Source organism: Hemicordylus capensis, chromosome 1, assembly GCF_027244095.1.
Source record: "Hemicordylus capensis ecotype Gifberg chromosome 1, rHemCap1.1.pri, whole genome shotgun sequence".
Lineage (NCBI taxonomy): Eukaryota > Metazoa > Chordata > Lepidosauria > Squamata > Cordylidae > Hemicordylus > Hemicordylus capensis.
The window spans coordinates 58006699-58028296 of record NC_069657.1 but is presented as its reverse complement, the minus strand read 5'-3'; the positions used below and the strand labels follow the sequence as shown (position 1 = coordinate 58028296).

Below are 21598 nucleotides of genomic sequence, written 5' to 3'. Positions count from 1 at the left end.
ACAATGTAACTTTTGCTCCAGCCACTACACCTTTAAAAAGGTAAGAATGTTTACATTAAAAGGTACTGCTGGCACACAAAATCTTCAGTAAGGGAAGACTTGGCACACCACTTCTGAAAGGTTGCCAATCCCTGCTATAATCTCAGGAAAACTGGGTGGTATATCAAATAAAGTCCATTACTTATTATATGAATTACATTAAAAAAATTTAAGAGTTAGAAAGGAATTGACAAAGAAAAGTTTGGACAGGTTAAAGTCTCCATACAAGAGATTCCTCTTGGGATGAGAGAGTCCTTTGGAAATTATTAACCACAAAATAGTGTGTGTGTATGTGTGTCTATCCTAAGAAGCAACCATGCTTTTCAACTACAGGAGAACTTCGTTATTTGCAGAACCTCTATTTGTGGTTCCGCACATCCATGGGGTATCATATTGACACCTGTTACCAGTATCCGTGGATCCTAATGGGTTAAAACCCATGTATCCGCGGTTCCCAGAGGGCCGGAAGTGACCCCCGCAAGTAACAAGGTTCTCCTGTACTCTGATCCCTTTATTTTCATATTTGGCAACACCTTTTTAAAAATGGATGTCAATCAATGGCAAAGTGCAACAGTGGTGGTGAGGGTGTGATAGACCCATTTTTTGTAATACATTAGCTATTTCTGAAATAACAGCAGAGAGTGAGTCACCCATTCTTACTTGGAAATTCCCTAACCGGAATGGCTGTCTCATATACTTGGTTTTCCCATTGAAAACCGAGTACATGAAACAACCATTCCAGTTCGGAAATTACTTACTGTTTTGGGGTAAGATCTTATAGCAAGCTTCTCTACACCTATTCTCCTCTGGCCTCAAAAGTCAGCACCTTGGCTCCATTTTCTGAACTACGTTTAGAAAGCAATGTTTGAAATTCTCAGACTTATAATTTACTCTTTCAGGTTCAACAACCCTTTCACTTTCAACTCTTTCAGTGTAGCCAAGTCACAGAACTAGTGAGAATATACAACTGCTAATCATGATCTATCAGAAAAAATAGGTTTGTGAAGTACCTGTCTCGAGTATAGCCAAGTTTAGGTTCTGTGTAATTGATTATATCTTCAGCAGCCCAGGATGGTGATTGATTTCCACAGAGAATCATCTGAACTTCTTCATGGCTGAAGGAACTCAGCTTTTCCATTGGAAAAACTCTGTTGAAGCCATCTGGATACAAAACAATTAGAATCAGAAAAATGAGTTATGAACCATACTACATTTGAAACTTGTTAACAGAAAGGACAACTTTGTCTTACTAGTGACCTCCCCTATATATAGGATCATCCAAGGTAATTGTTTTTATTTTCCTGTTTGAGTCAATACAACTGGTTTTTATTTCTGAAGGAATATCTCCATTCCTAAGACAACATTCATTCCGTTCCTAAGAAGTTTATAGTCTAACAATATCAGATCTACTAGCCAATGAGAGAGGCATTGCCTAGCAACACAGTGACACTTCATTTTCCCCTTGTAGGAAACAAACAAGCATGTATATTTATTTATTTTATTCAATTTGATTTATATACCGCCCTTCCAAAATGGCTCAGGGCGGTTTACAACAGAACAAAAACAAGTAAAACCAGTTAACAAAACCAAAACTATAAAAACATAATAAAAACAATTCCTGACAGGTTTTGAAAGCCTGAAGGGCTTAGTACTATCCAAATAGTATAAAAGAGACCTTCTAACATCTAATGTGTTTACAGCCTTTTCTAGAGGCGTAGAAGGAGTCCTGAAAAAAGGTGGGTAGAACAATGTCCTAGTTTAAATGAAAATCCGAGACAACTTTAGGGAGAAACCCATTGTCTATACGCATGACCACCTTATCTGGATAAAATTTCATGAAAGGAATATCTATCCTGAGTGCAGTTAGTTCACTCACTCTACGTGCTGTGGTGATGGCCACTAGAAAGGCCATCTTTAGAGTCACAATTTTTCGTGATGCTGAGCCCATTGGTTCAAAGGGCTCTAGAGTCAAAGCCGACAAGACAAGAGATATGCTCCGTTGAGAGATAGGTTGTCTTATAGGGGAATCTATATATATATTTCTCCTGGGTGTGCCCAGGAGAAATGCGTCCTGGCAGCCCAGCTGATTGGCTGGGCTGCTGGGGCGCCTGATTGGTCCTGGCGCACCCAGGAGAACGGCGGCGGCCATGGCCGGGGAGCCAGGCGGGCCCGGCCGCGGAGTCGAGGCGGCGGGCCTGGCTGGGCCCGGCGGCGGCGGCACTCTTGGGCCCGGCGGCGGCAGCAGCACTCTCCGGCCCGGCGGCGGCGGCACCCTCGGGCCCGGCGGCGGCACCCTCGGGCCCAGCGGCCGCGGCGGCAGCACCCTCGGGCCCGGCGGCCGCGGAGGTAAGGCGGCGGGCCCGGCCGCACTAGAGGCACAGATGCTCTGTGCCCGGGCCCACTAGTATAGGTTATTCAGGCCTTTTAAGGAGTTATTCAGGCCTTTTAAGAAGAGCCCCTGGTGGCGCAGTGGTAAAACTGCCGCCCTGTAACCAGAAGGTTACAAGTTCGATCCTGACCAGGGGCTCAAGGCTGACTCAGCCTTCCATCCTTCCGAGGTCGGTAAAATGAGTACCCAGAATGTTGGGGGCAATATGCTAAATCATTGTAAACCGCTTAGAGAGCTTCCAGCTATAGAGCGGTATATAAATGTAAGTGCTATTGCTATTGCTATTGCTATTATTGCAGCTTGGATGTGTGAAGAGACTTTTCCCATCCCAGCCTGAATGTCTTGAGGGTAAGGTTGCCACGTGTACTTTGACAGAGTCATTCGCCAGGCCAGAAGACTTCAGTGAAGTTAAGTAAAGTAGAACCTGTCGGATGGTAGCATTTTTTGGTTTAAATCCTGTTAGCGGCATAAATCCTGAACCTGCTCCACTTGCTTGAATAGTTGGACCTTGTGGAAGGTTTGTGTTTGTTTAGTAAGATCTTATTCAGCAGCTGATTTTCTAGGCTACCAGGCGCAGAGTGGCCGCCTCTGGGTGGAGCACTAGACTGTGGTCCTGAGACAAGCGATTTGGTAGTTGAGGAAGCTGGCCGCCTCAGTTTGAGTACCGACAGAAATCAAACCTGGCGTGGTCACCAAGGTGTTATCAGGATGCCTGACACAGGTTTCATCAACAGTCTGGCTACCACTCTGCCCATTAATGGTTGTGGAGGAAACATGTAAAGAACCTCCTCGGTCCAATCTTTTTGAAAAGTGTTGCCCAGAGTGAGAGGGGGTAGTGACCCGCTCTGGAGCAAAACCTTTCGCACTTTGCATTTTGTGCTGTTGCAAAGCGGTCGACTGTGGGGTGGCCCCAAGACGCGAAAAGTGGTTGCAGGACTTGATCATAGAATTCCAATTTTGTGTTGATGTTATTGAAGGAAAGACCGGCTGAGGTCATCCACAAGCACATTGTCTGTCCCTTTTATGTGGATGGTTTTATGGGATGTTATCTGTTGACAGATACACCAGTGCCATAGCTGGAGGATGAGGACACATAGCGATCTCGTGACTGTACTTCCCTGTCGATTTATGTAGGCAATGGCTGTAGTGTTGTTGAAATGTAGTTGGACTACTTGGTCTTTCAACAGGGGTAGAAAGGCCTTCATTCCCAACAATACAGCTAGGAGTTCTAGGAAACTGATATGTAATTACCTTTGCTGTGGGGTCCAATGACCTTGCACCATGTGGGTGATGCAGTGCACTCCCCATCCAGTCAGGGAGGCATCCGTTGTGACCTAGATTTCTGGTACTGGTAATTGGAAGGGTACCCCTTATAAAAACTAGGGATGTGCATCGGTCTGGATCCGTCCGGACCAGCAAAGGGGGGGGGGTGTCTATCTTTAAGGGTGCGGGGGGGGTAGAACTTACCCCTCCCACCGCTCTTCCCCCTCCGGCGCTGCGTTTAAATTTCAAGTTTTCGGGGCGGCAGCGTTCTTCCCTGCTGCCCCGGCCCCCGTTGTTGACCGGAAAAAGCCTTCAAGCAAACACGCATGTGTGCGTTGCGCCGCACGCATGCGTGTTTGCTTGAAGGCTTTTTCCGGTCAACAACGGGGGCCGGGGCGGCAGGGAAGAACGCTGCCGCCCCGAAAACTTGAAATTTAAACGCAGCGCCGGAGGGGGAAGAGCGGCGGGAGGGGTACGTTCTACCCCCCCCACCCTTAAAGTTGGACCCCCCCCGCCGGACCGGTCCGTTTCCGAAGCGGTTCGGAGGCCTCCAACATGGCCTCCGGACCGGTTCGTGCACACCACTAATAAAAACAGGTTGCTTACCTGTAACAGATGATCTGGAAGTGGTTCCATACATTCATAAATTCTAAATTGTCCTTCTTCGAACTCGACATCGGTGTTGAGCACCGTGTCCACAGTCACTTCCACCGTCTCCTCTACCCGAGCTGCTTTCAACGTCGAGGTAGTTTTCAGGTTCGAGGCAGAGGTCGAGGTAGCTGAGATCTTAGATGTCAACGTCAACACAAGTGCACCTGCCATCGATGTTGTTTATGGTGCGGATAATGGCTCCATTCGGCAGTCCCTCGATGTCGAGGTCGAATCCAAAAGCCTCTACATGGGATTCGAATGTGATTCTCCCGACACCGAGCACCCTCTACGCACTGTGCTACGGGAGGTGCACGGCATCAATGGTGACTGCCTTGGTGTTGGCGCTGGGGACAAAGACGATGTCGAGACGTCTGAAGGGTCTGAAGGCCCATAGGTGAGGGTGTGTGTACCTCAACCCGTGCCTGGCGCTCTTTATGCCTATGCTTAAGTTTTTTCCGTAAAGTCTCTGTTGCCGAAGTGCCACCCTTCCTTTCAGGACTGGCCCATGGGCCTTACGGTTTCTTAAAGAGATCCTTGTCTCTCAAGGCCGAAGTCAAGTGTTTAGTCATCGATGCCGAGTTACGTCGAAGTTCTAGCTGCTGACAAACTCTGTCTCCCAGCCGGGAGCATGGGGGACTTCTTAGGCAATAACACCTCTTCTAACAAATATACTTTAAGGCGCGCTTCACAGTTTTTCAACACCTGCTTGTTAAAAAGTCGCGCAGACGGAACACTGCTTGGTATCATGCGCCTCCCCCAAACAAAACAAACAGAGAGTGTGTCCATCAGTTGAGGGAATTTTTCCACGGCAATTCCCACACTGTTTAAAGGTAGTCTTTTCCTTACCCTGTTTTACCTTTCCAGACATGTTTTAGCAAAGAGTGGTCGTACGTTCCGAGGTCGCAAGGGAGAGAGAGAGAGAGATAATGCCGAGTCCAAGGTAGAGAAAGAATTGTCCAAGTCCGTTCCAAGAGTCGTTTTCCAAAAGACAGAAATGCACCAAGTCCAAAGGTTTAAGTAGTAAGAATGGAACAGACTTGGACTATTCTTACTACTTAAACCTTTGGACTTGGTGCATTTCTGTTTCAGAGGGTCAAATTGGTCAAGAGATAAACTTTATCCAAGGAGCAAACTAATCCGAGGACTGATCACTACGGCGGTCAGAAAGAAACTGAGGGAGAAGACGCCCAACCACCGCTAGAGGGTACTGCAGTCACGTGCAGGTGGCAGTTGCCGGTCTCATGCGGAGCTAACGAATTCTGCCCAAAGCTGATCTGCACAGGCACAGAACCCCACTACTTATGAATGTTGGAACAACTATCCAGATCATGTGGTGTTGATTCATTCACCAGGTCAGTGATAGTAGGATCTGAAACACCACTGTCTACACTGGCTGTCTACACTGGGCTCCTGAAAGAATTGGAGTGTGTAGCTTCAGAGAGGTAGCCCTCACTCGTTGCTGAAGGTCCTAGCAAATCTGCTGGAGATCTGATGGGTATAACCACTGGAGAGATCGACACCAGGTGGGGTGGTGCTTGTTTCATCCCCACAGATGTTTAGGGTCTGGGTGTCAGAGGTCTTGATACTTATGCACTTGGTGTTGAAGACCTAGAAGTTGGAGCAGACTTTGATATCGGGGGGATGGAGTTGACTTTGGGAGCCCATCTCGATGCTTGTGCTTCTTTGGTGCCATAGTCATTCCATTCTCCAGGTGTGATGTGTGTCTCTTGTGATCCCATCTCAGAGGGGAGCCATGCGGAGATTTGAACACTGGGGTCGGGGTTTTAGACAGTTTTAGTTGGACAGACCCTGAAGCCAAGTGTCTCGATGTTGACACTTTCAATGTTGAAGTGGTTTCAGCTTTTGTGTCAATGGATTTAGGACGTCACCATACAGCGTATCGCGCAACCTAAGGGCCAAGTTTTGTCTTGTTTGCTTTGAAAAAGACATGCATATCTTGCATGTCAAAGCATTATGTTGCTCCCCAAGGCAGATCAGACAAGAATCGAGCCTATCATAAGAAGGCAACTTATTTCCACACTCTCCACAATGTTTAAAAGACTGTTTTCCATTTTCGAAGCCATGTCTGTTCCGCATCTTAGCCCACAAATCTGAGATCGCGTCAAAACAGTCCATTCTCCAAATAGTCAAAGCCAGTCCGACAGTAACAATTCACACAGAGAAATTCAATGAGTAGTCGAAAAACAGTCTGGTTCAGAAGAAATAATATAATGCTATCTTTTTTACAGAAGAACTCACAAACAATCAATTCAACGAGGAGCCGGAGCGACCAGAGGTGTGACGCTACAGCGGTCGAAAAGAAACTGACAAAGTGCATCCAGCCCCACCTTTTATACTTCCACAATGAGCATGTGGGGGTGGAGTCTGGACACCAAGAGGAACTAGAGCACGCAGCTGTGAGGTCCCTGTGCAGGCACAGTACCCATTCTTATGGGTTACAAGGGATCACAATCCAGATCTTTCTCAAATTTATTTAAGAAAACAGTTATACATGGATTACAGAAAGGAAAACAGGGACAGAATTCACCTGAAGAGAATGGGTGAATTCACTTGGAGAAACAGTGAGATGTGGTGTTGGACTTGGATCAGAGAGCCCAGAATTAAAATTTCTGTTCAGCTTATTAATTAGCCTTGTTTGCAAGTGACCACATTTGCAAGTATGTTGTGATTTTGTATACCTCCATAAGGAAAGTTTAAACCAGTATCCTAAGGTAGCCTTTGAAGAGGTCTGCTGACAAGCCCAGCTTGGGCTTCTCCTTTGCAAGACTCAGGGGAAGGACATAGATATAAACATAAAGGCAAGGACAATCACATTCCTTGTCTCATTTGCATGTTCCTGATGTGTGCCTTCTTCCCTCTCTTTCCCACCATGACCACAATCTATTTCACAAAGCACAAAAACATGCAACCTTAATTTTTTAATTAACTGACCAGTGTTTCCTTTAAATCAGAGAACTGTGTCTCTATTTGCCCACCCTGTCAATTACATACCTCTAAAAGCATCCATCTGTTTCTGTATGCCAGTGTGCATGCAGAAGTCAAACATTAAATCCACGTACTCTTCTGCATTATCCATAGTTACCAACTACAACAAGAACATATGTAAGTTATCAGAGTGTTCACAACATTACATTACAAAATAATGGGGGTGGGGAGAAATCAAGTAATATGTAGTTTATTCCTTTACCTCATCTTCACCCCCAGGCTTGAGATCTACTGCTGAAAAGCCATACACTCTGGATGAAGGGCAAAACTGGAAATTCAGGCTGCAGAACAAGAAAAGGTATTAGCATGGTTTTGTAGTAGACAGCTGCTTAAAATGGGATAACCAAATTTTTAAAAGCAGCTTGTATCTCTCTTTTGAGGTTGGAAGACAGTCTTTGCAAGTGAAAGGTAAAAGAGTCTGGAAATGCATTCATGGTTTTGAGGACAGCAGCCACGAACCCAAGCTTTTTAAAGTCACTCTCTTGACACCTCACCTGACCCGATTCTGAATTAAAACTAGCCAATGCCATTTATGCAGAGAGAGGCAACAGATTTTGCCACCATACTTTCAGTATTTATTTTTAAGACTGTCAATAAATAGCTTTGTCAATTGCAGTTAAAATGTTATAAGAGCATATATCACAAACCTGATTGTCATTAGCCAAAAGTGATAGTTCATTGTAATTTAATCTATTATATTAATCCTCGTAGACGTGCCCGTAGGATGCATCCCAGCACCCAAGGGATTGGCTGGGCGTCAGAGGCTCTCCGGATTGGCTGGGCGGCAGAGGCTCGCAGGGGGCCGTTGGCTGCCACCAGGGGAAATGGCGGCGGTGGCAAGGAGAAGGCGGTGGCAGGCCTGGCCACGCCAAGGAGTCAGGAGGCGGCGGCAGGAGGAAACAGGCAGGGAGGTGGCGACAGGGATGCGGCGCACTCAGCTCTGGTGGTGAGGGAGCGGCGGTTTTGGGCCCGGCCGTGGTGGTGAGGCGGTAGGCTCCTGAAGAGCACCGGGGCAGAGAAGTGGGTGGTGGTGGGCAAAGCCCTGCTGCCCTGAAGAGCAGGGGGGTGAAGCGGAGGATGACACCCGAGGCAAGTGGGGGAGGGCAAACCAGGCGGTGGGGGGGTCCATGGCCACTCCTGCTTCCGGGCCAGCCAGAAAGCCGGGCATGCTGGCGGCAGGGGTGGGTGGGGGCGACCCAAATAGATGATCTGTGCGGGGTCAGCTAGTAAAATATTAAAGCAGAAATCACAGAGCAGGATGGTGAATGTGTGCACAGTAACATCCATGAATCCAAAATGAACATTAACACTACCACCCAATCATCATCCTGTCCAGAGCTCACAGCTGAGCAAAATCTGCTTCAGAGGATCTTCTCCTCTAGTGTGATCTTGGAACAGATTTTTAAAAATGTGATATTATGCTTAAATTCTGAATTTGACACAATTACAGAAATATTATGCAACAAATTTTTGAGTCTGATGCAGAAACGGATTGAAAAAAACAGCATGCACACTGAAAACACATGGAGGTAGTTTAAACAGCACTTTGGTGGTTCTTTGTGTACGTGCTGGTAACATGGAAATTCTTGCAAAAGGTTATATTATAAATATCTAAAGCCTTTTCTGTCTTTGGAGCTTATTCTTCATGTTGTGCTTATACGTTACTCTTAGAATTTAGAACTACTGTTGCTAATTTGAGCTAGGAAAAATATTGTTTAAAGGGGAAGATGTTTAGACTGAAAATCTATGAACGATCAATGGAAAATGTGCATGTTAGTCTGGATCACACACAGAGATGTGGAGTGGAAAATGTTTCTCATACTATGTTTTTCCGTGGAAAAAATTCCATTTGCCAACATCCAGACTAGCTTACGCTGAGCATATGCCACAGCACAAGTTTCAGACTACCATTACGCTGTCACTTTAGTAGGGGAGGGTAATTTTCACCAGTCTCCCCTTCCCTCTGTCACCAAAATATGTCCCTGAAAGTCATAACCAAAATATGTCCCTGATGATACATGCTAAATGACAAGAGTGACCCGATGATCTTAAAGATGCAACCTTCAAAACCAGCTTGTTACAGATTCACAAACATCTCCCTTTCCCTTCATATGGGCACAATTTATAAACTATACATTTATTCTTACTATTGGTTTAAGTGGGACAATATTCTACAACTGTAACAATAGAAAGGAACACAACACAGCATAAATTAAAGGTACAGCACACAGAAAAAGATTTTAAATATTTAATACACGTTTGGCCTTAGCTAAAAAAATCATTTCAGCAGGTATCATTCAGAAGTTCTACCAAGAGGTACCTAGAGAAAAACCAGATAATTCAAAGGTGATGTCTGCATACACACAGAGAAATATCTGTTGGGAATCTTTTCAAGCATGGCTTTATTTCTACATTAGTCTACTCCAGGGATTCTCAAACTTGGGTCCTCAGGTGTTATTGGACTTCAACTCCCATAATCCCCAGCCTCAGTGGCCTTTGGTTGGGGATTATGGGAGTTGAAGTCCAATAACACCTGAGGACCCAAGTTTGAGAATCACTGGTCTACTCTATAAGCTAAGGAGAAAAGACACTGCTTGACTCCAAACGTGGCACTGTGGGAGCAGGAAGTCCTTCCAGTCACATAAGGTGAGGTCCCCAGTATTTGCCAAAGCCTATTGGGCCCTCTGAATACTTCTCAATTTTGCGGGGGGGGGGGTGTCCTCTGGGAGCACCATGGGATGTGGTGTAGCGAAAATGGGATGGGGAGTAACAAAAACAGGAATCCTGCCTTGCACAAGAAATGTTTTCCACTTGTGTGACACCCTTTAGATTCAAGACCTTAGCTTTCTCACTACCTTTCTCATCTGTGGACACCTCTGTAAATACTTAGCTTTTCATTTATACTGAAGCACAATTTAAGATGAAAGTTAGAACATCAAGAACAAAAGAAAGTTATGTTTAAGATAAAAACTGAGCAGACGATATCACTAGAACTGACCAATGAAGCTTCTACAATGACTGACATCCACACTAGTTCAACAAAAGAAGTTGTGTGCACTGGAGAAGTTTACGGAGCTGCATGAAATTGTGGTGCTCGTGTTGCTTAACTGCTAGTAAGAGGCCTCTGGAACCCATGCAAGTTTGTAATGCATTGGGCAATGTGTCAACATCTTCTGCTAGCACATTAAACAGGCTTCCTTTCTTTGCACACAACAGCCTTGCACTAGTGCAACAGTATTAGGCCACTGTAAATGTCACTAGTTTTAGCACTTATCTACATTCCAAAAAACCCTTGATCTAGTCCGTTTCTAAACGTGTAAATTAATTTCTTACATCATAAGGCAGCAAGCAACAACAAGAAGAGAATCATCTTACCCTAAGTCTTCTATGCTAAGTGGAGGTCCAGATCCTGATGGGTTCTTCATCATTAGTTCCTGCAGTTTGGTATTTTTTTCATCTTCTGAAAGGCCTTTGTTGCTTAATATTTGACGTCTCTTAATTGCAAGGTCTTTAATTTCTTTTAAAGATCTTGCTCTGTGAGGGTTAACCAACTCAAAATCGTCCCATGTTAAAATTCCATTAAACCATGCTGGGGGTTTAGGTTTTGGTGGATCAAGGATAAATTCAGATTTAGAATCTTCTTCAAAGCTTCCTACTGAAAGAGAATCATGTCCTTCTTCTGTAGAAGCTTCCGACTGACTTTCAGTGCAGTGCAAGTCTCTGTCACCCCGTGACTCATAAATCAATTTACTCATATTGCTTTTAATATCTCCCATGCACATGAGTTTAAAGAAAGGCTTAGAAATTGGCAAATCCACCAGTCTGTTGTCTTGAATGCATTTAGCTAAGAAAATCCCCAGAAAGTGAAAGAGTTTGGTTATTCTTTCAAGTTCATCACTATCCTGTGGAAATGGTGCTGTGAAAAGTCCACATGATCGCTGTACATAATATCCTGGTGGTTTTAATCCGCCACCTATATCAACCTGTTTTTTAATTGGAGAAAATGTTAGGTATGTTAGCTATTTCAAGAGAGATGCAATACCAACTATCTTTTTTTCTAAACACACAAGCATACTACACCTGACGTGATTCATCGTCTGGAAAATCATCATCGCAGAGCCATGCTCCCAGCTCTGTCCTCTGGAATTCTGCTGCAACCAGTGCATAAAACTCCAAAGTGGGTCCCAAGCCTGTTCCTTCTTCTCCCAAAAACTCCACCTGAAACCACAGACCACAACCGTAGCATAAGAAACTCCAAGTCTTTGTCATTGATCTAGTTATTGTACATCAGGCTCTCTTAACATTAATAACACAGGTTTAAAATAATAATGGAGGAAACTGATTATCTAGACCCATTTCAAACTGGCTTTCAAGCTGGCTATGGGGTTGAGTCTGCCTTGGTCGGCCTAATGGATGACCTTTACTGGGCAACCGACAGAAGGAGTGTGACTCTGCTGATTCTTCTGGATATCTCGGCGACATTCGATACCATCAATCATGGAATCCCTCTAGATCACCTGGGGGAGTTGGGGATAGGGGGCACTACTTTGCAGTGGTTCTGCTCCTATCTCTTGGGCAGATCCCAGATGTTGGAGCTTGGTGACAGTTGCTCCTCAAAACGGAAGCTGTTATATGGAGTCCCTCAGGGCTTGATTCTGTCACCAATGCTTTTCAATATCTACATGAAACCTCTGGGTGAGGTCATCAGGAGATTTGGTGCTGGGTGTTATCAGTATGCTGATGACATCCAAATCTACTTCTCCTTTTCATCTTCGGGAAATGGCACTCATTCTCTAAATGCCTGCCTACAGGCAGTAATGGGCTGGATGAGGGATAACAAACTGAAGCTGAATCCAAGCAAGACGGAGGTGCTCATTGTGGGGGCTCAAAATCTGAGGGGTGAGTTAGATCTTCCCGTGCTGGATGGGGTTACAGTCTGCCAGAGGAAGCAGTATGCAGCTTGGGAGTACTCCTGGACCCAGGCCTCACCCTGGTATCTCAGGTGGAGGCCATGGCCAGAGTGTTCAAAGCTCTGGCTGATTCGACAACTGCATCCATTCCTTGAAGAGTATGACCTCAAAATAGTGATGTATCACAGTTGGTAACCTCCCGGCTTGAATATTGCAATGCGATCTACGCGGGGCTGCCTTTGCATGTAGTTCAGAAACTTCAGTTAGTTCAAAATGTGGCAGCCAGATTGGTCTCTGTTGCAACCCGGAGAGACCATATTATGCCTGTCCTGAAACAGTTACACTGGCTGCTAATATGTTTCTGGGCAAAATACAAAGTGCTGGTTAATCCCTGAACGGCTTAGGTTCGAGTTATCTTAGAGAGTGCCTTCTTTTGCATGATCCCCACCGCACATTATGGTCATCTGAGGAGGTTCATCTCCAGTTACCACCGGTTCATCTGGTGGCGACTCAGAAGCGGGCCTTTTCTGTAGCTGCTCCTGGGCTATGGAATGCACTCCCGGCAGAAATCCATAACTTGAGTTCATTACTGTCTTTCAGGAGAGCCCTTAAAACCTATCTGTTTGGCCTGCCCTTCCAGGGTTTTTAAACTACTGTAAACTGTTTTAAATTGTTTTAAATGGTTGCCCTGGTTTTCCAGGGTTTTTAGCTGTTGGATGTTTAAATTGGTTTTATTTTGTTTTTATAGTTTTGATTTTAATTGTTAACTGGTTTTAATTGTTTTTATCCTGTTGGATAAAAAATGGCCCTGAGCCATTTTGGAAGGGCAATATATAAATTGCATGCATGCATGCATGCATAAATAAATAAATAAAATATAAAACAAAGGGCATGTTTTACCTCAAGAACAGATTTTCTGTCTGCATGAATCTGCATGACATTTTCTGCCCACTCCATCAAGGATTCGCCACGTGGAACTTTCACTCTTTCATGTTTAAGGCGTCCAACTCTAAATTCTCCTGGATCATCTCTTCGCACTGTGCTTGTACTTCGTGTCCGCTCAACACTGGCCTCACGTCGGTTCTGTAGCCACACTATTGCTCTGATGAAAAGAAGAAATGCAGATACTTTACTTTAAAACTAAGCATCTTGATCCAGATCAGATGCTAGTTTAGTGAGATCCTTATGAGGCCAACTGCTGCTGGCAAAAGAATGGAGTTTCAAAAATCTTCAAGTATCCATAGCTTGTAACAGAAGGTGGCCTAATTTAGTTTTTTTGTAAAATCACAGCACACTTTGTGTGTGTGTCTCTCTCTCTCTGGAACCAATTCAGCAACCACGTATTATATTTTTCATTGCAACCATGTATGCAAATCACATCACTTGATTTTTTAAACTGTTTTGATTAGCAGATCTTTTAAACACTTATCAACGTTTCCTAGAGAAGTAGATTGGTATCTGCCCTCTCCAGATATAGAGGGTATCTGCCCTCTATCTCGACAACACTGTCTGACAGCATTTGAAAGAAAACTAGCACTTTCTCCTTCTTTTTCCTAGCAAATAATACTTCTGTAATGATTAATACTTTTTGGATTCTCAACATTGAGACAATACAGAGAAAGTGTTCAACATATCAAAACTGTCCCAAATAAGTAACTTCTTGTCAAGTTTCTTACCTTGATGCTCCAAATGCTGTACATGTGAAATACAGCTGTCTAGTTTCAAACGGAATTAAGAAAGGGCACTTGCTAGTTATCTGTTCACACCAGTCTGGCAAAGCTCCACTTGCTAGTGCCAAAGGTTCCTGTAATTTAACATAGAACTCATTTAAAACACACATTGGCCTATATCTAAGAGTTGTGCACAGGGAATGCTTCTGTGCATGCACGAAGGAAAAGGATAATTTTCAGCAATCCACACTTTCCTCTAAAGCTATCTGGGTCTCCCCAAACTGGGCCCCTGAGGGTTAAGGGACCCTCAGGGACGTATTTTTAGAGGCACTGGTTGGCTGCCCCCCAATCCTCAGGTGCATATTTTCAGGAACATAGGGGAGGGGAGCAAATTGCTGAATAGCAGTGATTTCTTATGAACCAGCATTTTGTGTCATTTTAAAAAAATGTATTTAATACCATTTTGAGACTAGAACCATCATAACTAAGAAGTGGGTATTAGTTTTTTTCAGCCAAGAAGACACAGAAGTAAATAAACCAATACTTTTCTTAATTGTACTTTTGTTATTGTGCTTATTCAAGTTGCCTAGTTCAAAGAAAATGTTTTTTAAAATAAATACGCTAAGCCTTCAAAACTGAAGCCACAATCTACTGAACCGTGTGATGAGTTACATGCATATTTATGGACCTGGATACTACTTCCACCCAATTATGGAAGAACAGCTGGCATACAGCTGCTGAAACTCTGTTATGTCAAAATTAGTATGTGAAGTGAATGGGATAACCAATTCAAAGAAAAGTTTCAAATACAACAAAAAAGAGTGCATTCAAAAGGTTTCACAGCTCTGTAAATACAAGAAGAATATATTTCAGACAGTTAAGTCCTCAAAAACAGCATAAAAACTAGAACACATTAAAATAATCTCTAAATAATCAACTTGGAAAAAATTACCTCAATCTGTTGCAGAATTTTAGTTGTGATTTTTTTGCTTGTAAATTCATCCGGAGGAAAGTTAAAATGAAGTTGTTCATCTCCTTCTGAAAGTATTAACAGAAGTTTTAAATTTTGCACTGCATTTATGTAAGCTTTTAGGGGGATATATGTTATATTCCTTACCTTCTTGAGAAGTTCGAGTTGAATAAGGATCACTTGCAACAATATACAAAATACGGAGCAATTGAAGAACATCTTCAACTCCACAGGAATTCTGCCCACTACCAGCTTTGGCTTGAGGCTGCTCTTTTACTGAACTAAGAATGTCTGAGTTCTGAAGTGTGGATATAGCACCCTGGCTCAAGCTGGACTTAGACCCATGCTCACAAAAATCCTGTATAAATGATCAGAAGAAAAATAAATACACACTAAGTTCATGGTTAGAATGGCAAAATGGTTAATTTGTACTTTCAGAGGAAAAACTGCCAATACAAACATCGTTTATGCAATACAAACAATTTAGTGCTTAGAATGTTGTTAGGCACAGTATTCATACTGCTTATACTGCATGTATCAAAAGCGTACAAAAAGACTGGAGCTCATTAAAGCTAACACATGAAGAGTGGCATATGAACATATCTAGCCAGAGAGCCATTTCATTAGTCACTCATCAAAGCCATCAGGACCCCTCGCATGATGCAAAACAAAGCACATCAACATTTCCAAAACCAATATTTTAGATGCGGACATATACCTTGTATGCAGCTATGAGCTGGGAACAATTTCTGTTTTTCCTAATGCTTTTATTAGTGCCGGTTAATTTCCAGTGGCGCAGAAAGGCTGAATCCGCATTCTTCTGAAGGTAGGTTATCAAGTCATTCTTTGGTAATTCATCAGTGCCAAGGTACTGTTCCACATGCTCTATTGACCAGCAACCCTACAACAGGAACCACCAAATGTTGGTCTTTCCTGATTGTAAAGTTTTAAAGATTTCACATGCACTACACACATTTCTTTAGGGACATGCATTTATGAACATTCTCTGTCATATCTTTGATAAACAAACAGAATGAAGTTAGTGCAGTTTTTAAAAAGCTTTTAAAAAAGCGTACAAACTGCACAAGAATCTGTCTACAGCCAAATAAATATTAAAAGTGTTTTCTCTCACCATTTTCCCACTCTCCTTCTCTTTATCAGAATCCTTCATTTCTCTGTATACAATTCTAAACATAAAAAGATAAAGAGTTATTTATGTTCTTTGTAGCATCTTTACACAGAATAATATGCTATTTCCAAATACGATAATATGTTCAGTGAATCTTGGGGCATATCTAGATTATCTTCTGCTCATACTCTGCATACTAACAGAATTTCTGAATTGTCGACAGCCACCAGTAAAAAGATGCTACTCTTATGTAGTGCACAGATAACATATTCAGAATCCTCTTAGCATGCAGAGCATGAGCATTTAAAAAAATTGTCTACTGGTGTAGCAAGTTTTAGATCTTTATAAATTATCTATGAACACAGATAAACTGCCATTATAGGCCAATCTGAGAGTGACAAACTCTGGTGCTACAAGAATTTTCTTCTCTGTGAATGTACAAAAGGCGCTGCTTATATTAAGAATTTTGGTCAATATTTATTAAAATGTAGAAAATAATTCAGGAACCATTGAGAGGTTAGGGGACGGGGGTTGACTTATGGCCTTTAGGTATCAAGCATGACTGCTACTGTCCAAACACTGCTGCTACACCACCTTCATTCAGAAGATACCAAGAGGAAACAGCAGTACTTGGAGGATTGCTAGCAAACACATGAACAGGACTTCTAGATATACATTTTAAATAGTTTGACTTGAATGGTTTCAGATAAAATAACCAAATTTTAGAATTCTTACGTGTAGGTTGGCTCCCAAATTCGTCTAAGTTTATCAGATTTCACGCTGCCATTGCAAGAAAGCTGCAGCAATTTTTGTACGTAGTAAAAGATAGTTGATCGGAAATTTGTTAGGGGTAGCTCAACTTCGCGGGTTGTACCAAGGCCTGTAACTTTTAAGGTAAGTGCTAAGCGTGGTGATGGTGTACACTCAACTTCTTCTAGACGTTCCGAATGAGGTGTTCCTGTAATCAACAGAGAATTAATGAAAAATGAGTAACCAATTCCTCTCCCACCCACCCCTTTTACCCTTGTATGGACTTTTAGACCCTCAATCCCTCCATACAGGCTTTAGCTTCAATCTCTCCATTAACTCTGCGCCCTTCTTCCCCTTAAAGAAATATTGTCTTCTCCTAGGGTTGTGAAGGGGGCAGGAGGTTAGGAAGGAAGGTGAATTCCTGATGTTTCTCCTTCCCCAAAGCAACATCTGGCTTACAGGATAAAAGAAAGCAGTATGTCAATTCAATACAGTAGATTTTTTTTTTTTTTAACATTTCAGAGATAGCTGGGTTGAGGGAACAATACCTCACTCATTTTGAACAACCCACTCTTCGCCCACTGAAGCTAGCTGTCATTATACTCCCATTCCCTCTACCCCCTCAGGTTGTCTGTCTTTTGCTTCTCTGACATGCTAACATATTAAATATATACCTGGGGGAGGGATTTCAAGATCAGTCGTCTGTTGGACATTAGTACGGCCAGGTCTAGGATCAAAGGCAGGTACTAAAGCAGAAAATTGACGTTTCAAAACATAATCATCATCCCAGGTTCTTCTACGGCCTCCCTTTGTTTCATACTCTTCTTCTTCCTATTAACAAAATTACCATAAAGAAACTGTAAAGATTATTTTGATTATAAGTATCACAGAATGTGTGTATAAAAACTATCTATTGTACTGTAAGATGGAAGAGCCAAAGGTAAAGCATTAAAGACCATTAGAGCAGTTATAACGAAACAAAAGTAAAAAGGATAAACCAGTTACCTGTCCATCTATTACCCACTATCCATCAACATTCTATAAAACTGATGCATCAGTTTTACCCTCTTTAATATGAGACTCACCTCTGCTTGAAAAATTGTGGTGTTGGCAACAATTTTATTGCTCTCTCAGATTTGAATGAAAAAATGACATCAACTATGCTTATGGATCTTAAATAAACTAATCTGGCACACATATTATATTTATAAATGCATATGAATACAATAAATGTACAACTACATTAAACAGACCACTTTAACAAGATGACAGCGGACCTAATCTAGGAGTATTATGGCTCTTGGGCTGCAGCCCATACCTTAAGGTACTGGATTTTCTGTAGGAATTGCCTATGGATAACTTGTGACATGGCAGCAGCACTGGGCTGCATGGCTCAGAAAACCCTTGGTAGGGGGAATATGGCCCACAGGATTCACGTTGGTTAAGTCAATCATTTACTGTGCTACAAACTATTTTTTAGCAATTTCCTTCAGTAGTTTCCTGAACTGAAGAAATGAAGGACTAGTTTCACATTTTTATAGATTCATCCAAGCAACCAAGATCTAATATCCTTTGCCATGTATACACAATAGAAAATTTGAAATAAGTAAATCAGATGAAGTTAACAGGACTATTTTCAATAGATAACATCTAAATTGACTGTAAAATGATGTATGATAAGCAACTTGTACGGCAATTATAGAGGGGCTTTTTTGGTTCAGTGGTTAGAAAATTTTTAGATTTGGATATATCTGGCAGCAGAACCAAAAACTATGGTACATTTAAGGAAGGCTATTGTAAGAATATATATTCACTGTACCATAACTTCTTCATATTCTTGATCTTCTTGATTGTCGTCTTCATTTTCATCATCTTCCTCATCTGGCTCCGGAAGATCTTCATCATCATCTAACTCTGCTAACAAGGTACTAGCCCGGCAGCTATCAAGAAAATCTACACAGAAAAATAAAACAACCCTAAGAACTCCTTAAAAAAAAGACCAAAACCCAAAAATCCAAAAATACCCTCACAAACAAAATAGCAAAGATGAATTCATTATATAAATTCAAAGCAGGAGCAGGGATAGAAAAGCATCATTTAGAGTACTGTTAAATACAGCAGGACTGAAACCTATTTAAGGAATTATGAACATGATAAGCTGAAAAGGGAGAAGAAGTACTTCAGAAAATAACCTGGAAAGGAATGGATGTGGGTCGGGGAGGAGAGGAGAGATCAGGCAAAGTTATTCTTTAAAAAAATGCACCACACACATAAAATCAAGGGAAATGATAAATAGTAATAAGTTTACTATTTTTCCTAATATGTTTCTTCTTCTTCTTTTTTCAGTAAAAGTGTTCAGATATACAAACATCCTTTTAACACAAGCAAATTCTACCAAAGAACCAGTTATAAATCATTTTTATTTCAGTTGCCCCTTAATTTAAGTTAAGGGGACTACAGTGCAATGTCATGCAAATCTTACACTTGTATGTACCAATCATAAAGGAAGACATAATACAAATAAACACACTCTTCTAGAATATCTTCAATAGTGTTTTTTTAAACCTACAGACACAGTTTAAATACTGAAACATAGCCTACCTTCAACCATTATCTGAAGACATTCAGATACTTTGTCTCTACTTTGTGACACTTGTAGAAGCAAATTAGAGAGGCATCAAAGAGAGACAAAGCTGTAATAATGGGTGACTTCAATTACCCTCTCATAGACTGGGCAAATTCTCATGCGAATATTGATAGATAGGTCAAATTTCTAGACATGGTAAATGATTGTGCCTTAGAACAGTTGGTCCTGGAACCAACCAGGGAAAAGACGAACTTGGGCACCTCAGTAGTGCCCATGACCTGGTGCAAGATGTCAGAGTTGTAGACCCACTGGGGAACAGTGACCATAGTGTGATCTAATGCAGTTTATATGGGAGTAGAGCACTACCAAGGAAGTCCAACACAGATCCACTGGACTTCAGAAGGGGAAACTTCTCAAAAATGAAGGGACTGGTAATCTACTGGAAATGAGGGAAAGTTAGGAGGGTCAAATCACTCCAGAAAGCATGGAATTCAAAACCGCAATAATAGAAGCTCAGTTTGGAATATACAAGAAGGAGGAAAGGTACCACCAAGTTCAGGATGACACCAGCATGGCTAACAAGTAGAATCAGGGAAGAAAACTTCCTTCAGAAAATGGAAGTCCTGCCCAAATGACGAGAAAAAAACAGGTTGCTCACCTGTAACTTATGATCTGGAAGTGATCTGTTGTATATATAATTGGTGACGGTGCTGTACAGACCCGTATTTGCGCAGCATGTTGTACATTGCGTTGATTTTCTTGTTGGGTTTTCCACATCTGATTTCCTGCATAATCTGGTGGGTATAGAACAGTTAGGCTATGCCTAAACCCACAAGTATGTGTGATTTGCTTGGGTCGTATATTTCCATTTGGGTCTGTAAGTGTTACACCCTGTGGCCACATACTGTAGTGGCGATCTCCATGTTAAGGGTACATTACTTGCAATTGGTCTGGTGTAAACTGAAAAGGGTCTGGACATCCCTGTTTGGTCCTGAGATTGTCTCAAAGGAGACATTAGTCACATTGGGTTCGATGTTATATATAATATTCTTACTGGCGACATCAATGATGTTTTCGGTACTGAGAGGGTCCCCTCTTCAGTATCGTGTTCAACATCGAGCGCTCCACTCAAAAAGCCATGGAAAGTAGATCCCAAAGGCGTGCTGTTTGTTGATTCTAAAATTGCAAACAATGATGTTGCTGTTTGGGGGTCTAATGAGACGTTTTCCTCTGCAGTTTCTTTTCCAAAGCCTACATAATCCCTTCTTTCATAGTTGTGTTGTGGTGTCATTGTTGACGGTGACTGCATCAGCATATGTGCAGGAGACAAAACTACTGTTCTTCCCGTTATTTCAAAATCCCGAAGAAAGATGGCGGGATACAACCTATCATGGACCTAAGACATCTCAACAAGTTCATCCAGGTTAAGAGGTATTGAATGACAACATTACAAGACATCGTACCACTTCTACACCGGGAGCGGTGACTTGTGACCTTAGATTTAAAGGATGCCTATTTTCATATAGGGATCCAGCCATCCTATCAAAAGTCCCTGAGGTTCACAGTAGGAACCTCAATTTATCAATATTGGGTCCTTCCATTCGGACTCTGCACTGCCCTGTGTGTATTTACCAAATGCATGGCGGTAGTAGTGACCCACTTAAGAACAAGGGGTGTGAAACTGTATTCCTATTTAGATGACTGCCTGCTAACATCAAAGGAGTTATTTTTGCAGATACAGTGGTCCCTTGACTTATGAAGCACTCGACATCCGAAGGTTTCGACATACGAACGACAAAAAATACCGGAAGTCGTTGCCGGTTCAGATGCGGCTTCCTCGACCTACGAATTTTTAGATGCGGTTTCCTCGACTTACGAGTGTTCCGGACCTCCGTGGATGCGCTTTTCGACTTACGAAAATTCCGACCTACGAACGTGCGTTCGGATCGGATTATCTTCGTAAGTCGAGGGACCACTGTACAGTACATGTTGAACCTTCTCCAGGACCTTGGAATACAAGTCAACTGGAAAAAGTCTCACCTGACCCCTGTATCCAACATATCTGACATTGGGGTGGTACTGGATGTCGATGTGGAAAGAGCTTTCTTACCAAAGGAACGCTACCAATCCATCACACTAATGGTTCAGCAGTTTCAAGCCAGTCAGTTGCAGACAGCACATCAAATTCAACGCCTTCTGGGCCTGATGGCCTCCTGCAATTCAACGGTACACTA

General features: G+C 42.5%; 1 protein-coding gene across 10 annotated transcripts in view; it reads right to left on the bottom strand.

Annotated features, from left to right (window-relative positions):
* Positions 1-21598, bottom strand: part of HECTD1 (HECT domain E3 ubiquitin protein ligase 1) — a 138842-nt gene that overhangs the window by 11120 nt on the left and 106124 nt on the right. For 7 of the 10 annotated variants that reach the window (XM_053284319.1, XM_053284324.1, XM_053284329.1 and 4 more), the window contains 14 exons: positions 18597-18730; positions 17452-17608; positions 16763-16985; positions 16031-16085; positions 15617-15799; positions 15046-15256; positions 14881-14966; positions 13935-14062; positions 13159-13360; positions 11429-11566; positions 10724-11331; positions 7551-7629; positions 7355-7448; positions 1050-1200 (listed from right to left, as the gene is read on the bottom strand). In XM_053284319.1, coding sequence (XP_053140294.1) covers positions 1050-1200; positions 7355-7448; positions 7551-7629; positions 10724-11331; positions 11429-11566; positions 13159-13360; positions 13935-14062; positions 14881-14966; positions 15046-15256; positions 15617-15799; positions 16031-16085; positions 16763-16985; positions 17452-17608; positions 18597-18730 — 2449 coding nt within the window. The remainder of the gene's footprint in view (positions 1-1049; positions 1201-7354; positions 7449-7550; positions 7630-10723; positions 11332-11428; positions 11567-13158; positions 13361-13934; positions 14063-14880; positions 14967-15045; positions 15257-15616; positions 15800-16030; positions 16086-16762; positions 16986-17451; positions 17609-18596; positions 18731-21598) is intronic. The other 3 variants (XM_053284321.1, XM_053284330.1, XM_053284326.1) reach the window with 2 other exon arrangements.